The following is a 19,030-nucleotide window of genomic DNA, read 5'->3' on the forward strand; positions in this document are numbered from 1 at the left end:
GAACGTGGTAAGTCTAGGTTTCAAAAATGTCACTAGGAGATGTGCTGACGGGAGGAAACGTTTTTACAACGTAGTTCGCTGGGATGATGTTGGTAAGCTCAGCTTCAGAAGATAAACGTAGGGGGGAAACATTTGGATAACACAGCAGTACGTGAAGTCCCCAGCTGGAGATGTTAAGTAGGCTCCTTGAACTCACAAGGCGATTTGCGGACGTGATACAAACGTCATAACCACGTTTCTGCAACATTGTACAAATGCGTATTTATAACGTGAAAAACAAACTGTATTAATTTAATAATCTGTGGTATTAAATACGTTGGATAAAAACATTTTCACGACGCGGAAAAACGTTTTACAGTTTGTTTGTCTTCATCAATGCAAGTTATATTTCAGTTTCAAATGTTTAATCATACCATGTTTTGACTCCAGCGCCAGTCATGATCACACACAGACGATGTCCAGTTAAGCTGAAATAGGAAGATTCATCCAGCAGGAGAGCAGTGCCAGAACACGACTGATTTATGTATTCTTTCGCATAGTACTTACAATTACAAGTTTCGACCACAGATGTCGCTTGAGAGCACAAAGTTACGTAGTGCAGATAAACAGTATATACATAGTGCAGTTATAGATATAACTATATATGTTGGAAAAGCCGATTCACGGCACCGTGACCGAACCTCAACTCAGCTAGCTGCTTATAGAGTTGTCTCTGCACCTGGAAAGATAAATCTTGTTGCTGTTGTTTTTGTTTGTTTGTTTGTTTGTTTTTTGCTTTTGTCTTTGAGTTAGTTAGTTATCACTTAAATCATAACTGATTTGATTAATCTTTTGATTGAATTTCTTTTTAAATGTCAATGTCTTACATTCATTTCAATTGATAAATAAACTGTCAAAATACCAATAGGTAGAAATTTGCCTCAACCCACACATCACCCAATTGAAAACTAAATCAGTTCAGGTTTATTTTGAATATTTTATTTAGTCTCATACTTATCTGTTTTTATGAAGGTTTTGATATGGGTGCACTGTTGAAATAGAGTTAAAGTAATAGGTCACCCAAAAATTAAAATTCTCTCATGATTTACTCAACCTCCTGGCATCCCAGATGTGTATGACGTTCTTTCTTCTGCAGAACAGAAATTAAGATTTTTAAAAGAATGTTTCAGCTCTGTAGTACCTCACAATGGAAGTGAATGTGTGCCAAAATTTCGAAGCTCCAAAATCCATTTAAAGTGACCATACAAGTAATCCCAGTGTCCCGCCACAGTTTAATTTGTCCTGCCACAGTTTCATAATTAACCGAAAATATTTTTACACTTCTCATAATAACATAAAAGATCTCTAACATTGTCAAAGCATCTCTCACTCCCAGTCAGTTAATTCCAGGCACACCTGTCAATCAAAGTCATTTTGCATTGGAGTGAGGCCAGAGACAGACCTGCCCTGTGAACGGGAAATATCTGAATGTGTGTGCTGAAGTGTGCGTCTATAAATGATTGTGAGTAACCTGTATGTTTAGTAGAACAAAAAACGTTGTTTTTAATTTTCAGTCGCAGACTTTATTTCAAATGTTAATATGATGTTTATTTTGTTATCAAGTTCATTGATATTAACAATGTGAGCGTCGGGTGGCGCGCGCTCTCAGCACATTCGCCCTATAATTGTATTCATTCATATTTGAGATTTACGTTGGTAATGTTATATTTTATATCCCAAATATTGTTTTTTCATATGTTTTCTTACACAGGGAATCACTCAGTATTTGAGTTCGTACAAAATGTAAGTTTCAGGTTACATATTGGAAATTCCTAAACCTGATTTTCTTGTTTTCAGTAAAACAACAAAAGGCTGCATGAGATTCATCGTTTCTGATGCGTTGAGAATCGAGAATCTTAACGGAACCGGGGAAACCGGTTGATATTTTTAGACTGTGTTTACTTCCTCGACCACTGAACTAGAACACATTTAAGAAGCCTAACAGCACTAAAACAATTTACAAAATGATTATAAATGATTGCATCTTACCGATCATCAATCTGACTCTGAGTCAAATCCGTTCCGTTTATTCATCTGTATGAAGTAATCACACAAACCCTTCAGCACATCTGCTTTCCAGACCCGGATAGTCTGCCGTTGTTTTATGTTGGATTAAACTAATAATCAAGTAACATGCCAAATTTGTGCCAGTAAATTGGCATACAGTAATAACTTCCCCGATGTTACAACCAAATCTGCAATAAGAACATGGCAGAGTTGAGTTTACTTCCCAGTTCACATCAATAAATCGGTATGTTAAAGTTTAAATGATCATTGTGCTGCACTTATAAAAGCGAGAATCTAACGCTTCTCTAGTCGTTCTCCACATTTTTACTGTTTAAGACCTTTTGCATATATTTATTTTTTTATTAGCCTACATTTTACACAGTTTTACATTAAAATTATATAAAAAAATATCATTCAAAAACGTTAAATACACGTTAAAATGTATGTATGTATATATATATTTGTTGTATAAACCAGTACAACAATGGATTTTTTAATAAAACTGAAATGTATTGTTTGGACATTTTATTCAGAGTACAGAAGGTAGTGAACAATTACTGTACGTTATAAAACAGTGCATCTGGAAAGTATTCACAGCGCTTCACTTTTTCCACATTTTGTTATGTTACAGCCTTATTCCAAAATGGATTAAATTCATTATTTTCCTCAAACTTCTACAAACAATACCCCATAATGACAATGTGAAAGAAGTTTGTTTGAAATCTTTGCAAATTTATTAAAAATAAAAAATGAAAAAAAATCACATGTACATAAGTATTCACAGCCTTTGCCATGACACTCAAAATTGAGCTCAGGTGCATCCTGTTTCCACTGATCATCCTTGAGATGTTTCTACAACTTGATTGGAGTCCACCTGTGGTAAATTCAGTTGATTGGACATGATTTGGAAAAGCACACACCTGTCTATATAAGGTCCCACAGTTAACAGTGCATGTCAGAGCACAAACCAAGCCATGAAGTCCAAGGAATTGTCTGTAGACCTCCGAGACAGGATTGTATCGAGGCACAGATCTGGGGAAGTGTACAGAAAAATTTCTGCAGCACTGAAGGTCCCAATGAGCACAGTGGCCTCCATCATCCGTAAATGGAAGAAGTTTGGAACCACCAGGACTCTTCCTAGAGCTGGCCGCCTGGCCAAACTGAGCTGGGGGAGAAGGGCCTTCGTCAGGGAGGTGACCAAGAACCCGATGGTCACTCTGACAGAGCTCCAGCATTTCTCTGTGGGGAGAGGAGAACCTTCCAAAAGGGCAAACATCTCTGGAGCACTCCACCAATCAGGCCTGTATGGTAGAGTGACCAGATGGAAGCCACTCCTCAGTAAAAGGCACATGACAGCCCGCCTGGAGTTTGTCAAAAGGCACCTGAAGGACTCTCAGACCATGAGAAACAAAGATTGAACTCTTTGGCCTGAATGGCAAGCGTCATGTCTGGGGGAAACCAGGCACCGCTCATCACCTGGCCAATACCATCCCTACAGTAAAGCATGGTGGTGGCAGCATCATGCTGCGGGGATGTTTTTCAGCGGCAGGAACTGGGAGACTAGTCAGGATCAAGGGAAAAATTAATGCAGCAATGTACAGAGACATCCTTGATGAAAACCTGCTCCAGAGCGCTCTGGACCTCAGACTGGGGCAAAGGTTCATCTTCCAACAGGACAATGACCCTAAGCACACAGCCAAGATAACAAAAGAGTGGCTCCGGGACAACTCTGTGAATGTCCTTGAGTGGCCCAGCCAGAGCCCAGACTTGAACCCGATTGAACATCTCTGGAGAGATCTGAAAATGGCTGTGCACCGACACTACCCATCCAACCTGATGGAGCTTGAGAGGTCCTGCAAAGAAGAATGGGAGAAACTGCCCAAAAATAGGTGTGCCAAGCTTGTAGCATCATACTCAAAAAGACTTGAGGCTGTAATTGGTGCCAACGGTGCTTCAACAAAGTATTGAGCAAAGGCTGTGAATACTTATGTACATGTGATTTTTTTTCCCCGTTTATTTATTTATTTTATAAATTTGCAAAGATTTCAAACTAATTTCTATCACATTGTCATTATGGGGTATTGTTTGTAGAATTTTGAGGAAAATAATGAATTTAATCCATTTTGGAATAAGGCTGTAACATAACAAAATGTGGAAAAAGTGAAGCGCTGTGAATACTTTCCGAATGCACTGTATAAACCTTTTTGTAAACAAGAACTCATGAGTGGTAACAGACCATTTAAATTGTGCTTTTAAGATTATTTTCGGTAGTTCTGTGAAATACAGGCGCATCTTCTCAAGCTTCTCTCAAATGTATCTCATGGGATTGAAGCATCGCGCTTTGGTATGTGCATACAGGCCCTGATTTAATTTTAGAATGGACCTATTAGTAGTAAATGTCATTCATGCTATTATAAATAGTGCAAAGAACGCTTTGCAGTGAGCTGTTTATTATGAGATTTAACTTTACCTACCATTTTTTTCGGAATCGAAAAAGAATCGATTAAATGGGTCTGGAATCGACTCTTGGAATTGATTCTTCCGATTCCAGGAATCGGAGTCGATTCCCAACTTTCTGGAATCGAACAGCCCCGCCTTTACTCTATCTAACCAGTAGATATCAGTGTTGTGTAAGAGTTCACTAAGAGTTGTAATGTTGATCCTCTTATGCCATTTAATCTTGTAATTGCTTAAGAGATTGTATAGATTAATGTGAATTATTTTAGTGGATAATAATCAAGACATGCTGTGTTAATATATTTAATATATTATAATCTGCTTTATTGTAGAACCACATATAACACACACAAACCTATTACCCACCTATGTGTCATTTTCAGTATTGAATTGCCTTTAACATAGTAACCATAGTTTCCACCAAAACAATAATTTATTGTACTTTCTATTTTATCTCACATTGTAAAACAAATCAGTTCAACATGATTTAAATATATGTATTTATATATTTGTCCTAGAGTTCTTTTTCTCACATACTCTGATAAGTCTACAATGGTCGATTGCTATCGATTTCTAGGAAGTGAATTTGCACATCTCTATTGGACAGTTACAAGCATCGTTTAATCTTCTGTCGCTGCGATAATCCGGAACAAGGACATCTGAACGAGTAGGTTCCACTCTCATCAGGCTGCTGTCAACTGGATCAACTACGGCACCGTGACCGAACCTCAGCTCAGAGTAAGCATCTTGCTCGGCATCATAGCTTACAGTCAAACGGAATCTCTGCTCATTACTTTACTTTTTTTACTCATTATTTATAGTGTTACCACTGAAACCTGCTTTTATTTGGCTATAATTTCTTTGATCATTTGTGTCTATTTACAATCTGTCTATAGCTGCTTATGGAGTTGTCTCTGCACCTGGAAAGATAAATCTTGTTGCTGTAGTTTTTGTTTGTTTGTTTTTGTCTTTGAGTTAGTTATCACTTAAATCATAACTGATTTGATTAATCTTTTGATTGAATTTCTTTTTAAATTTCAATGTCTTACATTCATTTCAATTAATAAATAAACTATCAAAATACCAATAGGTAGAAATTTGCCTCAACCCACACATCACCCAATTGAAAACTAAATCAGTTCAGGTTTATTTTGAATATTTTATTTAGTCTCATACTTATCTGTTTTTATGAAGGTTTTGATATGGGTGCACTGTTGAAATAGAGTTAAAGTAATAGGTCACCCAAAAATGAAAATTCTCTCATGATTTACTCAACCTCCTGGCATCCCAGATATGTATGACGTTCTTTCTTACAGATCTCTAACATTGTCAAAGCCTCTCTCACTCCCAGTCAGTTAATTCCAGGCACACCTGTCAACCAAAGTCATTTTGCATTGGAGTGAGGCCAGAGACAGACCTGCCCTGTGAACGGGAAATATCTGAATGTGTGTGCTGAAGTGTGCGTCTATAAATGTTTGTGAGTAACCTGTATGTTTAGTAGAACAAAAAACGTTGTTTTTAATTTTCAGTCGCAGACTTTATTTCAAATGTTAATATGACGTTTATTTTGTTATCAAGTTCATTGATATTAACAATGTGAGCGTCGGGTGGCGCGCGCTCTCAGCACATTCGCCCTATAATTGTATTCATTCATATTTGAGATTTACGTTGGTAATGTTATATTTTATATCCCAAATATTGTTTTTTCATATGTTTTCTTATACAGGGAATCACTTATTATTTGAGTTCATACAAAATGTAAGTTTCAGGTTACATATTGGAAATTCATAATAACCTGATTTTCTTGTTTTCAGTAAAACAACAAAAGGCTGCATGAGATTCATCGTTTCTGATGCGTTGAGAATCGAGAATCTTAACGGAACCGGGGAAACCGGTTGATATTTTTAGACTGTGTTTACTTCCTCGACCACTGAATTAGTACACATTTAAGAAGCCTAACAGCACTAAAACAATTTACAAAATGGTTATAAATGATTGCATCTTACCGATCATCAATCTGACTCTGAGTCAAATCCGTTCCGTTTATTCATCTGTATGAAGTAATCACACAAACCCTTCAGCACATCTGCTTTCCAGACCCGGATAGTCTGCCGTTGTTTTATGTTGGATTAAACTAATAATCAAGTAACATGCCAAATTTGTGCCAGTAAATTGGCATACAGTAATAACTTCCCCGATGTTACAACCAAATCTGCAATAAGAACATGGCAGAGTTGAGTTTACTTCCCAGTTCACATCAATAAATCGGTATGTTAAAGTTTAAATGATCATTGTGCTGCACTTATAAAAGCGAGAATCTAACGCTTCTCTAGTCGTTCTCCACATTTTTACTGTTTAAGACCTTTTGCATATATTTATTTTTTTATTAGCCTACATTTTACACAGTTTTACATTAAAATTATATAAAAAAATATCATTCAAAAACGTTAAATACACGTTAAAATGTATGTATGTATATATATATTTGTTGTATAAACCAGTACAACAATGGATTTTTTAATAAAACTGAAATGTATTGTTTGGACATTTTATTCAGAGTACAGAAGGTAGTGAACAATTACTGTACGTTATAAAACAGTGCATCTGGAAAGTATTCACAGCGCTTCACTTTTTCCACATTTTGTTATGTTACAGCCTTATTCCAAAATGGATTAAATTCATTATTTTCCTCAAACTTCTACAAACAATACCCCATAATGACAATGTGAAAGAAGTTTGTTTGAAATCTTTGCAAATTTATTAAAAATAAAAAATGAAAAAAAATCACATGTACATAAGTATTCACAGCCTTTGCCATGACACTCAAAATTGAGCTCAGGTGCATCCTGTTTCCACTGATCATCCTTGAGATGTTTCTACAACTTGATTGGAGTCCACCTGTGGTAAATTCAGTTGATTGGACATGATTTGGAAAAGCACACACCTGTCTATATAAGGTCCCACAGTTAACAGTGCATGTCAGAGCACAAACCAAGCCATGAAGTCCAAGGAATTGTCTGTAGACCTCCGAGACAGGATTGTATCGAGGCACAGATCTGGGGAAGTGTACAGAAAAATTTCTGCAGCACTGAAGGTCCCAATGAGCACAGTGGCCTCCATCATCCGTAAATGGAAGAAGTTTGGAACCACCAGGACTCTTCCTAGAGCTGGCCGCCCGGCCAAACTGAGCTGGGGGAGAAGGGCCTTCGTCAGGGAGGTGACCAAGAACCCGATGGTCACTCTGACAGAGCTCCAGCATTTTTCTGTGGGGAGAGGAGAACCTTCCAAAAGGGCAAACATCTCTGGAGCACTCCACCAATCAGGCCTGTATGGTAGAGTGACCAGATGGAAGCCACTCCTCAGTAAAAGGCACATGACAGCCCGCCTGGAGTTTGTCAAAAGGCACCTGAAGGACTCTCAGACCATGAGAAACAAAGATTGAACTCTTTGGCCTGAATGGCAAGCGTCATGTCTGGGGGAAACCAGGCACCGCTCATCACCTGGCCAATACCATCCCTACAGTAAAGCATGGTGGTGGCAGCATCATGCTGCGGGGATGTTTTTCAGCGGCAGGAACTGGGAGACTAGTCAGGATCAAGGGAAAAATTAATGCAGCAATGTACAGAGACATCCTTGATGAAAACCTGCTCCAGAGCGCTCTGGACCTCAGACTGGGGTGAAGGTTCATCTTCCAACAGGACAATGACCCTAAGCACACAGCCAAGATAACAAAAGAGTGGCTCCGGGACAACTCTGTGAATGTCCTTGAGTGGCCCAGCCAGAGCCCAGACTTGAACCCGATTGAACATCTCTGGAGAGATCTGAAAATGGCTGTGCACCGACACTACCCATCCAACCTGATGGAGCTTGAGAGGTCCTGCAAAGAAGAATGGGAGAAACTGCCCAAAAATAGGTGTGCCAAGCTTGTAGCATCATACTCAAAAAGACTTGAGGCTGTAATTGGTGCCAACGGTGCTTCAACAAAGTATTGAGCAAAGGCTGTGAATACTTATGTACATGTGATTTTTTTTCCCCGTTTATTTATTTATTTTATAAATTTGCAAAGATTTCAAACTAATTTCTATCACATTGTCATTATGGGGTATTGTTTGTAGAATTTTGAGGAAAATAATGAATTTAATCCATTTTGGAATAAGGCTGTAACATAACAAAATGTGGAAAAAGTGAAGCGCTGTGAATACTTTCCGAATGCACTGTATAAACCTTTTTGTAAACAAGAACTCATGAGTGGTAACAGACCATTTAAATTGTGCTTTTAAGATTATTTTCGGTAGTTCTGTGAAATACAGGCGCATCTTCTCAAGCTTCTCTCAAATGTATCTCATGGGATTGAAGCATCGCGCTTTGGTATGTGCATACAGGCCCTGATTTAATTTTAGAATGGACCTATTAGTAGTAAATGTCATTCATGCTATTATAAATAGTGCAAAGAACGCTTTGCAGTGAGCTGTTTATTATGAGATTTAACTTTACCTACCATTTTTTTCGGAATCGAAAAAGAATCGATTAAATGGGTCTGGAATCGACTCTTGGAATTGATTCTTCCGATTCCAGGAATCGGAGTCGATTCCCAACTTTCTGGAATCGAACAGCCCCGCCTTTACTCTATCTAACCAGTAGATATCAGTGTTGTGTAAGAGTTCACTAAGAGTTGTAATGTTGATCCTCTTATGCCATTTAATCTTGTAATTGCTTAAGAGATTGTATAGATTAATGTGAATTATTTTAGTGGATAATAATCAAGACATGCTGTGTTAATATATTTAATATATTATAATCTGCTTTATTGTAGAACCACATATAACACACACAAACCTATTACCCACCTATGTGTCATTTTCAGTATTGAATTGCCTTTAACATAGTAACCATAGTTTCCACCAAAACAATAATTTATTGTACTTTCTATTTTATCTCACATTGTAAAACAAATCAGTTCAACATGATTTAAATATATGTATTTATATATTTGTCCTAGAGTTCTTTTTCTCACATACTCTGATAAGTCTACAATGGTCGATTGCTATCGATTTCTAGGAAGTGAATTTGCACATCTCTATTGGACAGTTACAAGCATCGTTTAATCTTCTGTCGCTGCGATAATCCGGAACAAGGACATCTGAACGAGTAGGTTCCACTCTCATCAGGCTGCTGTCAACTGGATCAACTACGGCACCGTGACCGAACCTCAGCTCAGAGTAAGCATCTTGCTCGGCATCATAGCTTACAGTCAAACGGAATCTCTGCTCATTACTTTACTTTTTTTACTCATTATTTATAGTGTTACCACTGAAACCTGCTTTTATTTGGCTATAATTTCTTTGATCATTTGTGTCTATTTACAATCTGTCTATAGCTGCTTATGGAGTTGTCTCTGCACCTGGAAAGATAAATCTTGTTGCTGTAGTTTTTGTTTGTTTGTTTTTGTCTTTGAGTTAGTTATCACTTAAATCATAACTGATTTGATTAATCTTTTGATTGAATTTCTTTTTAAATTTCAATGTCTTACATTCATTTCAATTAATAAATAAACTATCAAAATACCAATAGGTAGAAATTTGCCTCAACCCACACATCACCCAATTGAAAACTAAATCAGTTCAGGTTTATTTTGAATATTTTATTTAGTCTCATACTTATCTGTTTTTATGAAGGTTTTGATATGGGTGCACTGTTGAAATAGAGTTAAAGTAATAGGTCACCCAAAAATGAAAATTCTCTCATGATTTACTCAACCTCCTGGCATCCCAGATATGTATGACGTTCTTTCTTACAGATCTCTAACATTGTCAAAGCATCTCTCACTCCCAGTCAGTTAATTCCAGGCACACCTGTCAACCAAAGTCATTTTGCATTGGAGTGAGGCCAGAGACAGACCTGCCCTGTGAACGGGAAATATCTGAATGTGTGTGCTGAAGTGTGCGTCTATAAATGATTGTGAGTAACCTGTATGTTTAGTAGAACAAAAAACGTTGTTTTTAATTTTCAGTCGCAGACTTTATTTCAAATGTTAATATGACGTTTATTTTGTTATCAAGTTCATTGATATTAACAATGTGAGCGTCGGGTGGCGCGCGCTCTCAGCACATTCGCCCTATAATTGTATTCATTCATATTTGAGATTTACGTTGGTAATGTTATATTTTATATCCCAAATACTGTTTTTTCATATGTTTTCTTATACAGGGAATCACTCATTATTTGAGTTCATACAAAATGTAAGTTTCAGGTTACATATTGGAAATTCATAATAACCTGATTTTCTTGTTTTCAGTAAAACAACAAAAGGCTGCATGAGATTCATCGTTTCTGATGCGTTGAGAATCGAGAATCTTAACGGAACCGGGGAAACCGGTTGATATTTTTAGACTGTGTTTACTTCCTCGACCACTGAACTAGTACACATTTAAGAAGCCTAACAGCACTAAAACAATTTACAAAATGATTATAAATGATTGCATCTTACCGATCATCAATCTGACTCTGAGTCAAATCCGTTCCGTTTATTCATCTGTATGAAGTAATCACACAAACCCTTCAGCACATCTGCTTTCCAGACCCGGATAGTCTGCCGTTGTTTTATGTTGGATTAAACTAATAATCAAGTAACATGCCAAATTTGTGCCAGTAAATTGGCATACAGTAATAACTTCCCCGATGTTACAACCAAATCTGCAATAAGAACATGGCAGAGTTGAGTTTACTTCCCAGTTCACATCAATAAATCGGTATGTTAAAGTTTAAATGATCATTGTGCTGCACTTATAAAAGCGAGAATCTAACGCTTCTCTAGTCGTTCTCCACATTTTTACTGTTTAAGACCTTTTGCATATATTTATTTTTTTATTAGCCTACATTTTACACAGTTTTACATTAAAATTATATACAAAAATATCATTCAAAAACGTTAAATACACGTTAAAATGTGTGTGTGTATATATATATTATTGTATAAACCAGTACAACAATGGATTTTTTAACAAAAATGAAATGTATTGTTTGAACATTTTATTCAGAGTACAGAAGGTAGTGAACAATTACTGTACATTATAATATAAACCTCTCTGTAAACAAGAACTCATGAGTGGTAACAGACCATTTAAATTGTGCTTTTAAGATTATTTTCGGTAGTTCTGTGAAATACAGGCGCATCTACTCAAGCTTCTCTCAAATGTATCTCATGGGATTGAAGCATCGCGCTTTGGTATGTGCATACAGGCCCTGATTTAATTTTAGAATGGACCTATTAATAGTAAATGTCATTCATGCTATTATAAATAGTGCAAAGAACGCTTTGCAGTGAGCTGTTTATTATGAGATTTAACTTTACCTCCCATTTTTTTCGGAATCGAAAAAGAATCGATTAAATGGGTCTGGAATCGACTCTTGGAATTGATTCTTCCGATTCCAGGAATCGGAGTCGATTCCCAAATTTCTGGAATCGAACAGCCCCGCCTTTACTCTATCTAACCAGTAGATATCAGTGTTGTGTAAGAGTTCACTAAGAGTTGTAATGTTGATCCTCTTATGCCATTTAATCTTGTAATTGCTTAAGAGATTGTATAGATTAATGTGAATTATTTTAGTGGATAATAATCAAGACATGCTGTGTTAATATATTTAATATATTATAATCTGCTTTATTGTAGAACCACATATAACACACACAAACCTATTACCCACCTATGTGTCATTTTCAGTATTGAATTGCCTTTAACATAGTAACCATAGTTTCCACCAAAACAATAATTTATTGTACTTTCTATTTTATCTCACATTGTAAAACAAATCAGTTCAACATGATTTAAATATATGTATTTATATATTTGTCCTAGAGTTCTTTTTCTCACATACTCTGATAAGTCTACAATGGTCGATTGCTATCGATTTCTAGGAAGTGAATTTGCACATCTCTATTGGACAGTTACAAGCATCGTTTAATCTTCTGTCGCTGCGATAATCCGGAACAAGGACATCTGAACGAGTAGGTTCCACTCTCATCAGGCTGCTGTCAACTGGATCAACTACGGCACCGTGACCGAACCTCAGCTCAGAGTAAGCATCTTGCTCGGCATCATAGCTTACAGTCAAACGGAATCTCTGCTCATTACTTTACTTTTTTTACTCATTATTTATAGTGTTACAAATGAAACCTGCTTTTATTTGGCTATAATTGCTTTGATCATTTGTGTCTATTTACAATCTGTCTATAGCTGCTTATAGAGTTGTCTCTGCACCTGGAAAGATAAATCTTGTTGCTGTAGTTTTTGTTTGTTTGTTTTTGTCTTTGAGTTAGTTATCACTTAAATCATAACTGATTTGATTAATCTTTTGATTGAATTTCTTTTTAAATTTCAATGTCTTACATTCATTTCAATTGATAAATAAACTATCAAAATACCAATAGGTAGAAATTTGCCTCAACCCACACATCACCCAATTGAAAACTAAATCAGTTCAGGTTTATTTTGAATATTTTATTTAGTCTCATACTTATCTGTTTTTATGAAGGTTTTGATATGGGTGCACTGTTGAAATAGAGTTAAAGGAACAGGTCACCCAAAAATGAAAATTCTCTCATGATTTACTCAACCTCCTGGCATTCCAGATGTGTATGACTTTCTTTCTTCTGCAGAACAGAAATTAAGATTTTAAAAGTTTTAGCTCTGTAGTTCCTCACAATGGAAGTGAATGGGAGCCAACATTTCGAAGCTCCAAAATCCACATAAAGCAGTGCCGGACTGGCCATTGGGAGAACCGGGACTTTTCCCATTGGGTCGGCCATGAAATGGGGCGGCATGGGTTGTCGCATTATGCAGAACGTGCCACAAAACGGCGTCGCAATATGCGGAAGGGGGCAGCGATATGCAGAAAAGGACAGCAACTTTTGGGTCAGTTTCTATGTAAAATCCTGGGCCGAATTTTCTTCCCAGTCCGCCCCTGACGTAAAGGGACCATAAAAGTAATCCCAGTGTCCCGCCACAGTTTAATTTGTCCTGCCACAGTTTCATAATTAACCGAAAATATTTTTACACTTCTCATAATAACATAAAAGATCTCTTAACGCTGTGTTTTGCGCCGTTGCTTCGGCAAAGCATCTCTCACTCCCAGTCAGTCAAATCCCCCTCCTACATCCGAAACACCAAGGCATTTTGAGGACACAACATCGTTTGAGATAAGTAACGTTAACTAACGTTACAGTATCCACTGCAGTTATCCATTTGTCCAAACACAATTTTATCATAATCAATGTATGACAGCAAACAGATAACATTACTGCAGAAGTTATCATTGATAATTAACGTTAATCTAACTTTAGGTAGGTTAGGTAACGTTAACGTTAGCTAACGACATTAGCTGTCATTCTTCTGGCATATGTTGACTGACATATCCGGCTGCTTGTCGTGAGAAACAATGTATAACGTATAAGGGAAGTGACGATGTGCCCTCCTCATCAAGAATATTTTTTATTTTCTAAAAAATAAACCATTTCAACACAGTAAAACAGTTTTGCTTCATTTCTTTGATGGCTCAAATGTGTGCTCAAGTCGATTTAGTGTTTGACCATTTGTGAACTGCATTCAGGATTCCTGCCGATCCTTAAAATGTCCTAAATTCAGTTTTCCAAAATTTAAGGTAATAAAAAGTACCAGAACAGCACCAAAAAAAAAAAAAAAAAAAAAACAACAAAAAAAAACAAACAAAAAAAAAACACATAGGTCAACATGGACGTAACAATATCTTAAATGATACAACAAAAGTCTTAATTATAATTTAAGTCTTGAATTTGGGGGCAGAAAAACAGGAATCGTGATATGACCTAATGTGAATATCAAATGTCAATTAAATAAATGCATGCCCTGGGTCATTCTTAGTGAAAACGCGGCACTGTTGTATTTTCTCCAAGCACGTGGGGGCTTGTGAGTGTTTTCAGCTGTTGCAGAGCAGTTCACAATCATTAAGCCATATCAGAAATGTATGACAAGCAATTAGTAATGATCAGCTGTTAATGATGATGATATAGTGTTGATGAAATATGACAATGTTTACTTTTAAATGTTTATATTGTAATACATTGTAGATTGTTTTAGGAGAGCAACATTTTTTTCCCCTTATCTGTTTGAAGGAGCAGCTGGAAGCAGTGAAGCGCAAACATTTCAAAATAAGAGTCCCTGGTGTATTTCAGCCTTTGAAGTTAAAAGTTCAGCACTATGAATAAAATATTTTTTCCCCTGGTTATTGGTATTTTGGTTGCACCATAAACTGCATCTGCAATTTAATTCATTTTGGACTCTTGTAGCCTCTGTCTTGCCCTCCCCATCACAGGAAGGATAGACTAAGAACATTTAATACAGGCTACCAATAAAAACTATTGTTAGATTAATTGCCTTTATTTCATCACATTGTTGTATCAGCAAAATCCAATATCGGTTGACCTCTAATTTGTATTTATTTATATAATGGTAAATAAACCAATTTTAATATGATATATTTGTGGAAAACATGTCTTAAGTATTATAAACTTGCATATAGCCTACCCTATTTTACTGAAAAGCAATGTTAAGGCCATGTTAAATGTGTGCCCCTGCCTGTTTAAGTAAGAGTCTGTGATACATGATGCATTTTGAGATTGTGTGGGTTTGTTTTGGTATGGGGATACCGTAATAATTTTATTTGTTCAGGTCTTGAAAAAGGTCTTAACATTTTTTACATTTGATTTTAAAAACTCTGCAGCAACCCTGGCGTTAAACTTTGTCTCGTTTACCATGCTTTGTGGGTGTGACTTTTTTGCTGTGTCATCACCATTCATATCTATACAACCAATGAGTTAATAAACAAAATGGTTTAAAAGAGCACAAAGTTCTTCATAGATCTAGACTCTTAGTATTTGCTCTCAAAGAGCACCAGATTGATGCATTTTACTTTAAAATGTACAAAATTTTCTTACGGGGGAGTATGCCCCCGGACCACCCTAGCATGTCTGAGGTCGACCAACCACAGTCTCAGAAAAATCCTGTGGGAAACACTGAATCCATATGACTCAAATGGTTAAATACATATGTTCAGACACAATATGATAAGTGTGGGTGAGAAACAGATCAAGACTGTGCATCACCAAAAACAAGAGAAGAATGGGAAAGTGAAAGTGAAGTGGAGATTGACTGAGCAGGGAGGAATTTTATAGTGAAAAAAGGACTTATATATTTCTCACCCACACCTATCATATCGCTTCAGAAGACATAGATTTAACCACTGGAGTCGTATGGAGTAGTTGTATGTTGCCCTTATCACTTGCATTGTATGGACCTACAGAACTGAGAAATTCTTCTAAAAATGTTTGTTTGTGTTCAGCAGATGAAAGAAAGTCATACACATCTGGGATGGCCACCCCATTGGCCACCCTACTCGCATTTGCCATTTTGGTCATTTGGGTGTCACTGTATCCAGTCCCTTCCGTTTTTGTGATTCTAGTCATATCAGAAACCTTATAAAAGCTGTTTTATTCTACATGGGGCAGGGGCACCTTTTTGGGGGCTGCCATTTTAGAATCACATGACCAGCTGAATACTACTTGCTTAATCTCAGTAACTGTCTTGTTTTTGACACTTTCACTCTTGGATTAAATTAACCATGGCTGATTGTGACTAGTGAATTTCTACAATGGCATCTGTAACTGAACACTATTGATTTTGAATGATGTTGTATCCACACCACTAGGTGTCACTGTAAGTCCAAGATGACACAAACAATAAGTTACTGAATGCACCTTTAAAGGAATATTCCGGGTTCAAAACAAGTTAAGCTCAGATGACAGCATTTGTGGCATAATGTTGATTACTACAAAAAATAATTTCAAATCAGTCTTCCTTTGTTTTTGTTTTATTAACTTAAAAGCTAAAATCTGTTACAGTGAAGCACTTACAATGGAAGTGAATGGTGCCAATCCATAAACATTAAAATACTCACTGTTTCAAAGGTATAGCCACAAGACATAAACAATATGCATGTCAACATTATTTTAGTTAGATAAAATCATATACTATACTTTTCTGTGTAGTTATATCCAATTTATCAACTTTAGCTTTTTTAAAGTAAATGAGAGACAAGACGAAATACATTTTGTGGTAATCAACATTGTGTAACAAATGCTGTTGAATGAACTTTTTTTGAACCCAGAATATTCTTTTAAGGAGAATTAGTGGGTTAGCCTTTGCCTTTGTTGTGGAGCTAGTTGGATGCTGTGTAAAATGCTGTTGTAAATCTTTTTTAGTCCTCATACTTCAAATGATATGATTTGATACAACTAGCACGCTCCCAAATTTGTGCTGACATATCGATGTCAAAAGTTGTTTTTTTTTCTGTTTTTTATTTCTTTCTGCTGTACCTTTGTATTTAGCTAACAATTTTGTGTGCTGTGTCTCATTAAACAGATATTAAGATGACAGTTCGAAGGGAGATGATTGCTGTGCTTCTTATGGGCATTATGTGCTTGGTCATCCTTAGAGTAACTGTCCTTAACTTAAGTGTGACCTATGAAAACAACAGCAGAGAGTTATATGAAAGACTCTATCACCGAGCTCATTCGCTCGAATCAGCAGCTCTCCAGTCTTTGTCTCCAAGTTGTGTGCAGAATGTGTCTGCTTCTAATGTGACTGGATTTTCTACACTGCCAAATCATATCAAAGACTTCTTGCTTTACCGCCACTGTAGGGAGTTTCCCTTGCTTCTGGATGTCCGTAATAAGTGTGGAGGCCCCCAGAACTCTGCAGATGTCTTCCTTCTACTGGTCATCAAGAGCTCTCCTGAAAATTTTGAAAGACGAGAGGTTCTGCGGAAAACATGGGCTACAGAACAACAGTACAATGGTGTGTGGATCCGTCGGGTCTTCATTATTGGAACCATTGGAACTGGCTTGGAGAAGCTCAGATTAAATAAAATATTGAAATATGAGAACCATGAGAACCAAGACATTTTACAGTGGGACTTCAATGATTCATTCTTTAACCTCACACTGAAGCAGATCCTGTTCTTACAGTGGATGGATAAATGGTGCCCACACACCAGGTTTATTTTAAATGGTGATGATGATGTTTTTGCCAACACGTTTAATATGGTGAAGTATCTTCAAGGTCTGAAGGACAATAATGGAAGTAAACATTTGTATGTAGGACAAGTCATGGAGAATACAAGACCGTTCAGGCACTCTTCAAGCAAATACTATGTCCCAGTGCAGGTATACCAGTCTGATATATATCCTCCATACTGTACTGGTGGAGGCTTTCTTCTTTCCGGCTTTACAGCCAGAACAATCTACAGTATGAATTACAATGTTACTCTGTCACCTATTGATGATGCTTACATAGGAATGTGCTTGGAAAAGGCAGGTCTCAAACCCATGTCCCACATTGGTGTGAGGATTGATGGTATGCATCTCCTGAAGGTTGACAGATATCACCCTTGTCATTATAGAGAAATGCTTCTAGTCCACAGATTTCTACCACAACAGATTTTTGGAATGTGGAATGAAATACAAGATCCACATTTACAATGTGGAAAAACTAAATCCTTTATGTAGACCTGAACCATACATAGGATGTGTATTGAACTTGTTTTAAAATTGATGCAAACTGATCCACTTTTGAATGATAAATTTGTAACACATAAGCATTTGGCTGATTGTATCAGTTCCACAGTAAGTCAACAACACACCTTTCATATTTGGGTATGACAAGGAGCAGCCTCATAGTGTGCTAAAGTAACAGTAGTAGCTCATAGTTTTAGAATAAGGCTAGCTGCACAAAAAATAAACACATCAAAACAAAGTGATCATACAGTACATTACACCATTACTGCTTAGTGGTTTCAACATGTTCATAAAACTGCTGCAAGCCATTTGATGTCTATACACCTTGGTCGCTGTCTTCAAATTGTACCTCAAATTGTCAAATTCCAATTGAATATGTTATGTTATCTATGTGTATGTATTTATTGGTGTTTCTTGGCACTATTGGTGTTTGACATTTGGTGTTTTAGCAATGTTTGAGTCTGGAGTGTAAAAATTAAAGAGTTTTTACTTGACTAGAAGATCATACTCGTACATTTGTGTATTTGAAAAGAAAGATCACCTTCACCATTGCGGTGGATAAATGTGACCTTTTTTGACCACACCTTGTTCAGGCAAACCGTTTGAAGATTAAGATCAGAGCATCCCATAATTTTTATTGTTAGGAATATGCATCAGCGTTGTTCTGCTTATGAGCTGTGCATTCACCACAAAAGAATAGCTGAAGAATACAAATGCTCTATTATTCAGGATGCATCTGTTGATGTTGGCGTGTCCTAAATGACATCCACTGTCCTGAGAAGACAGGTGCATCCCAAACCGCAAAAAAAGAAAAAAGAAGTGAACTACAAGTACCAGGATGATGCACATCTTCAACCATCAAAACGGAGTGTGGAATGTTCATGCACATGGTTTGCTGTACATAACGGAATGGGTGAATTT

The 19,030-nt window shown here is 36.7% G+C and overlaps 1 protein-coding gene across 30 annotated transcripts; it reads left to right on the top strand.

The window, feature by feature from the left end:
* The first annotated feature begins 1,348 nt into the window (after positions 1-1,348).
* Positions 1,349-18,609, top strand: LOC127423799 (N-acetyllactosaminide beta-1,3-N-acetylglucosaminyltransferase 3-like). Of its 30 annotated transcripts, XR_007894378.1 has the most exons (7): positions 1,349-1,501; positions 5,022-5,241; positions 5,820-5,980; positions 9,503-9,722; positions 10,301-10,461; positions 12,360-12,579; positions 17,236-17,375. XR_007894378.1 is itself a non-coding variant. In XM_051668391.1 (6 exons), exon 6 carries the CDS (start codon positions 16,964-16,966, stop codon positions 18,098-18,100), a length of 1,137 nt encoding a protein of 378 aa, XP_051524351.1. In that variant the 5' UTR covers positions 1,363-1,501; positions 5,022-5,241; positions 9,503-9,722; positions 10,301-10,461; positions 12,360-12,579; positions 16,956-16,963; the 3' UTR covers positions 18,101-18,609. The 30 variants fall into 30 exon arrangements, 29 of the variants coding, with proteins under 29 accessions (XP_051524360.1, XP_051524377.1, XP_051524378.1 ...); XM_051668391.1 differs by lacking the exon at positions 5,820-5,980 and having other exon boundaries at positions 1,363-1,501; positions 16,956-18,609; XM_051668393.1 differs by lacking the exon at positions 5,820-5,980 and having other exon boundaries at positions 1,363-1,501; positions 9,562-9,722; positions 16,956-18,609.
* The last annotated feature ends 421 nt before the right edge of the window (positions 18,610-19,030 follow it).

Source organism: Myxocyprinus asiaticus, chromosome 33 (assembly GCF_019703515.2).
Source record: "Myxocyprinus asiaticus isolate MX2 ecotype Aquarium Trade chromosome 33, UBuf_Myxa_2, whole genome shotgun sequence".
NCBI classification, from domain to species: domain Eukaryota; kingdom Metazoa; phylum Chordata; class Actinopteri; order Cypriniformes; family Catostomidae; genus Myxocyprinus; species Myxocyprinus asiaticus.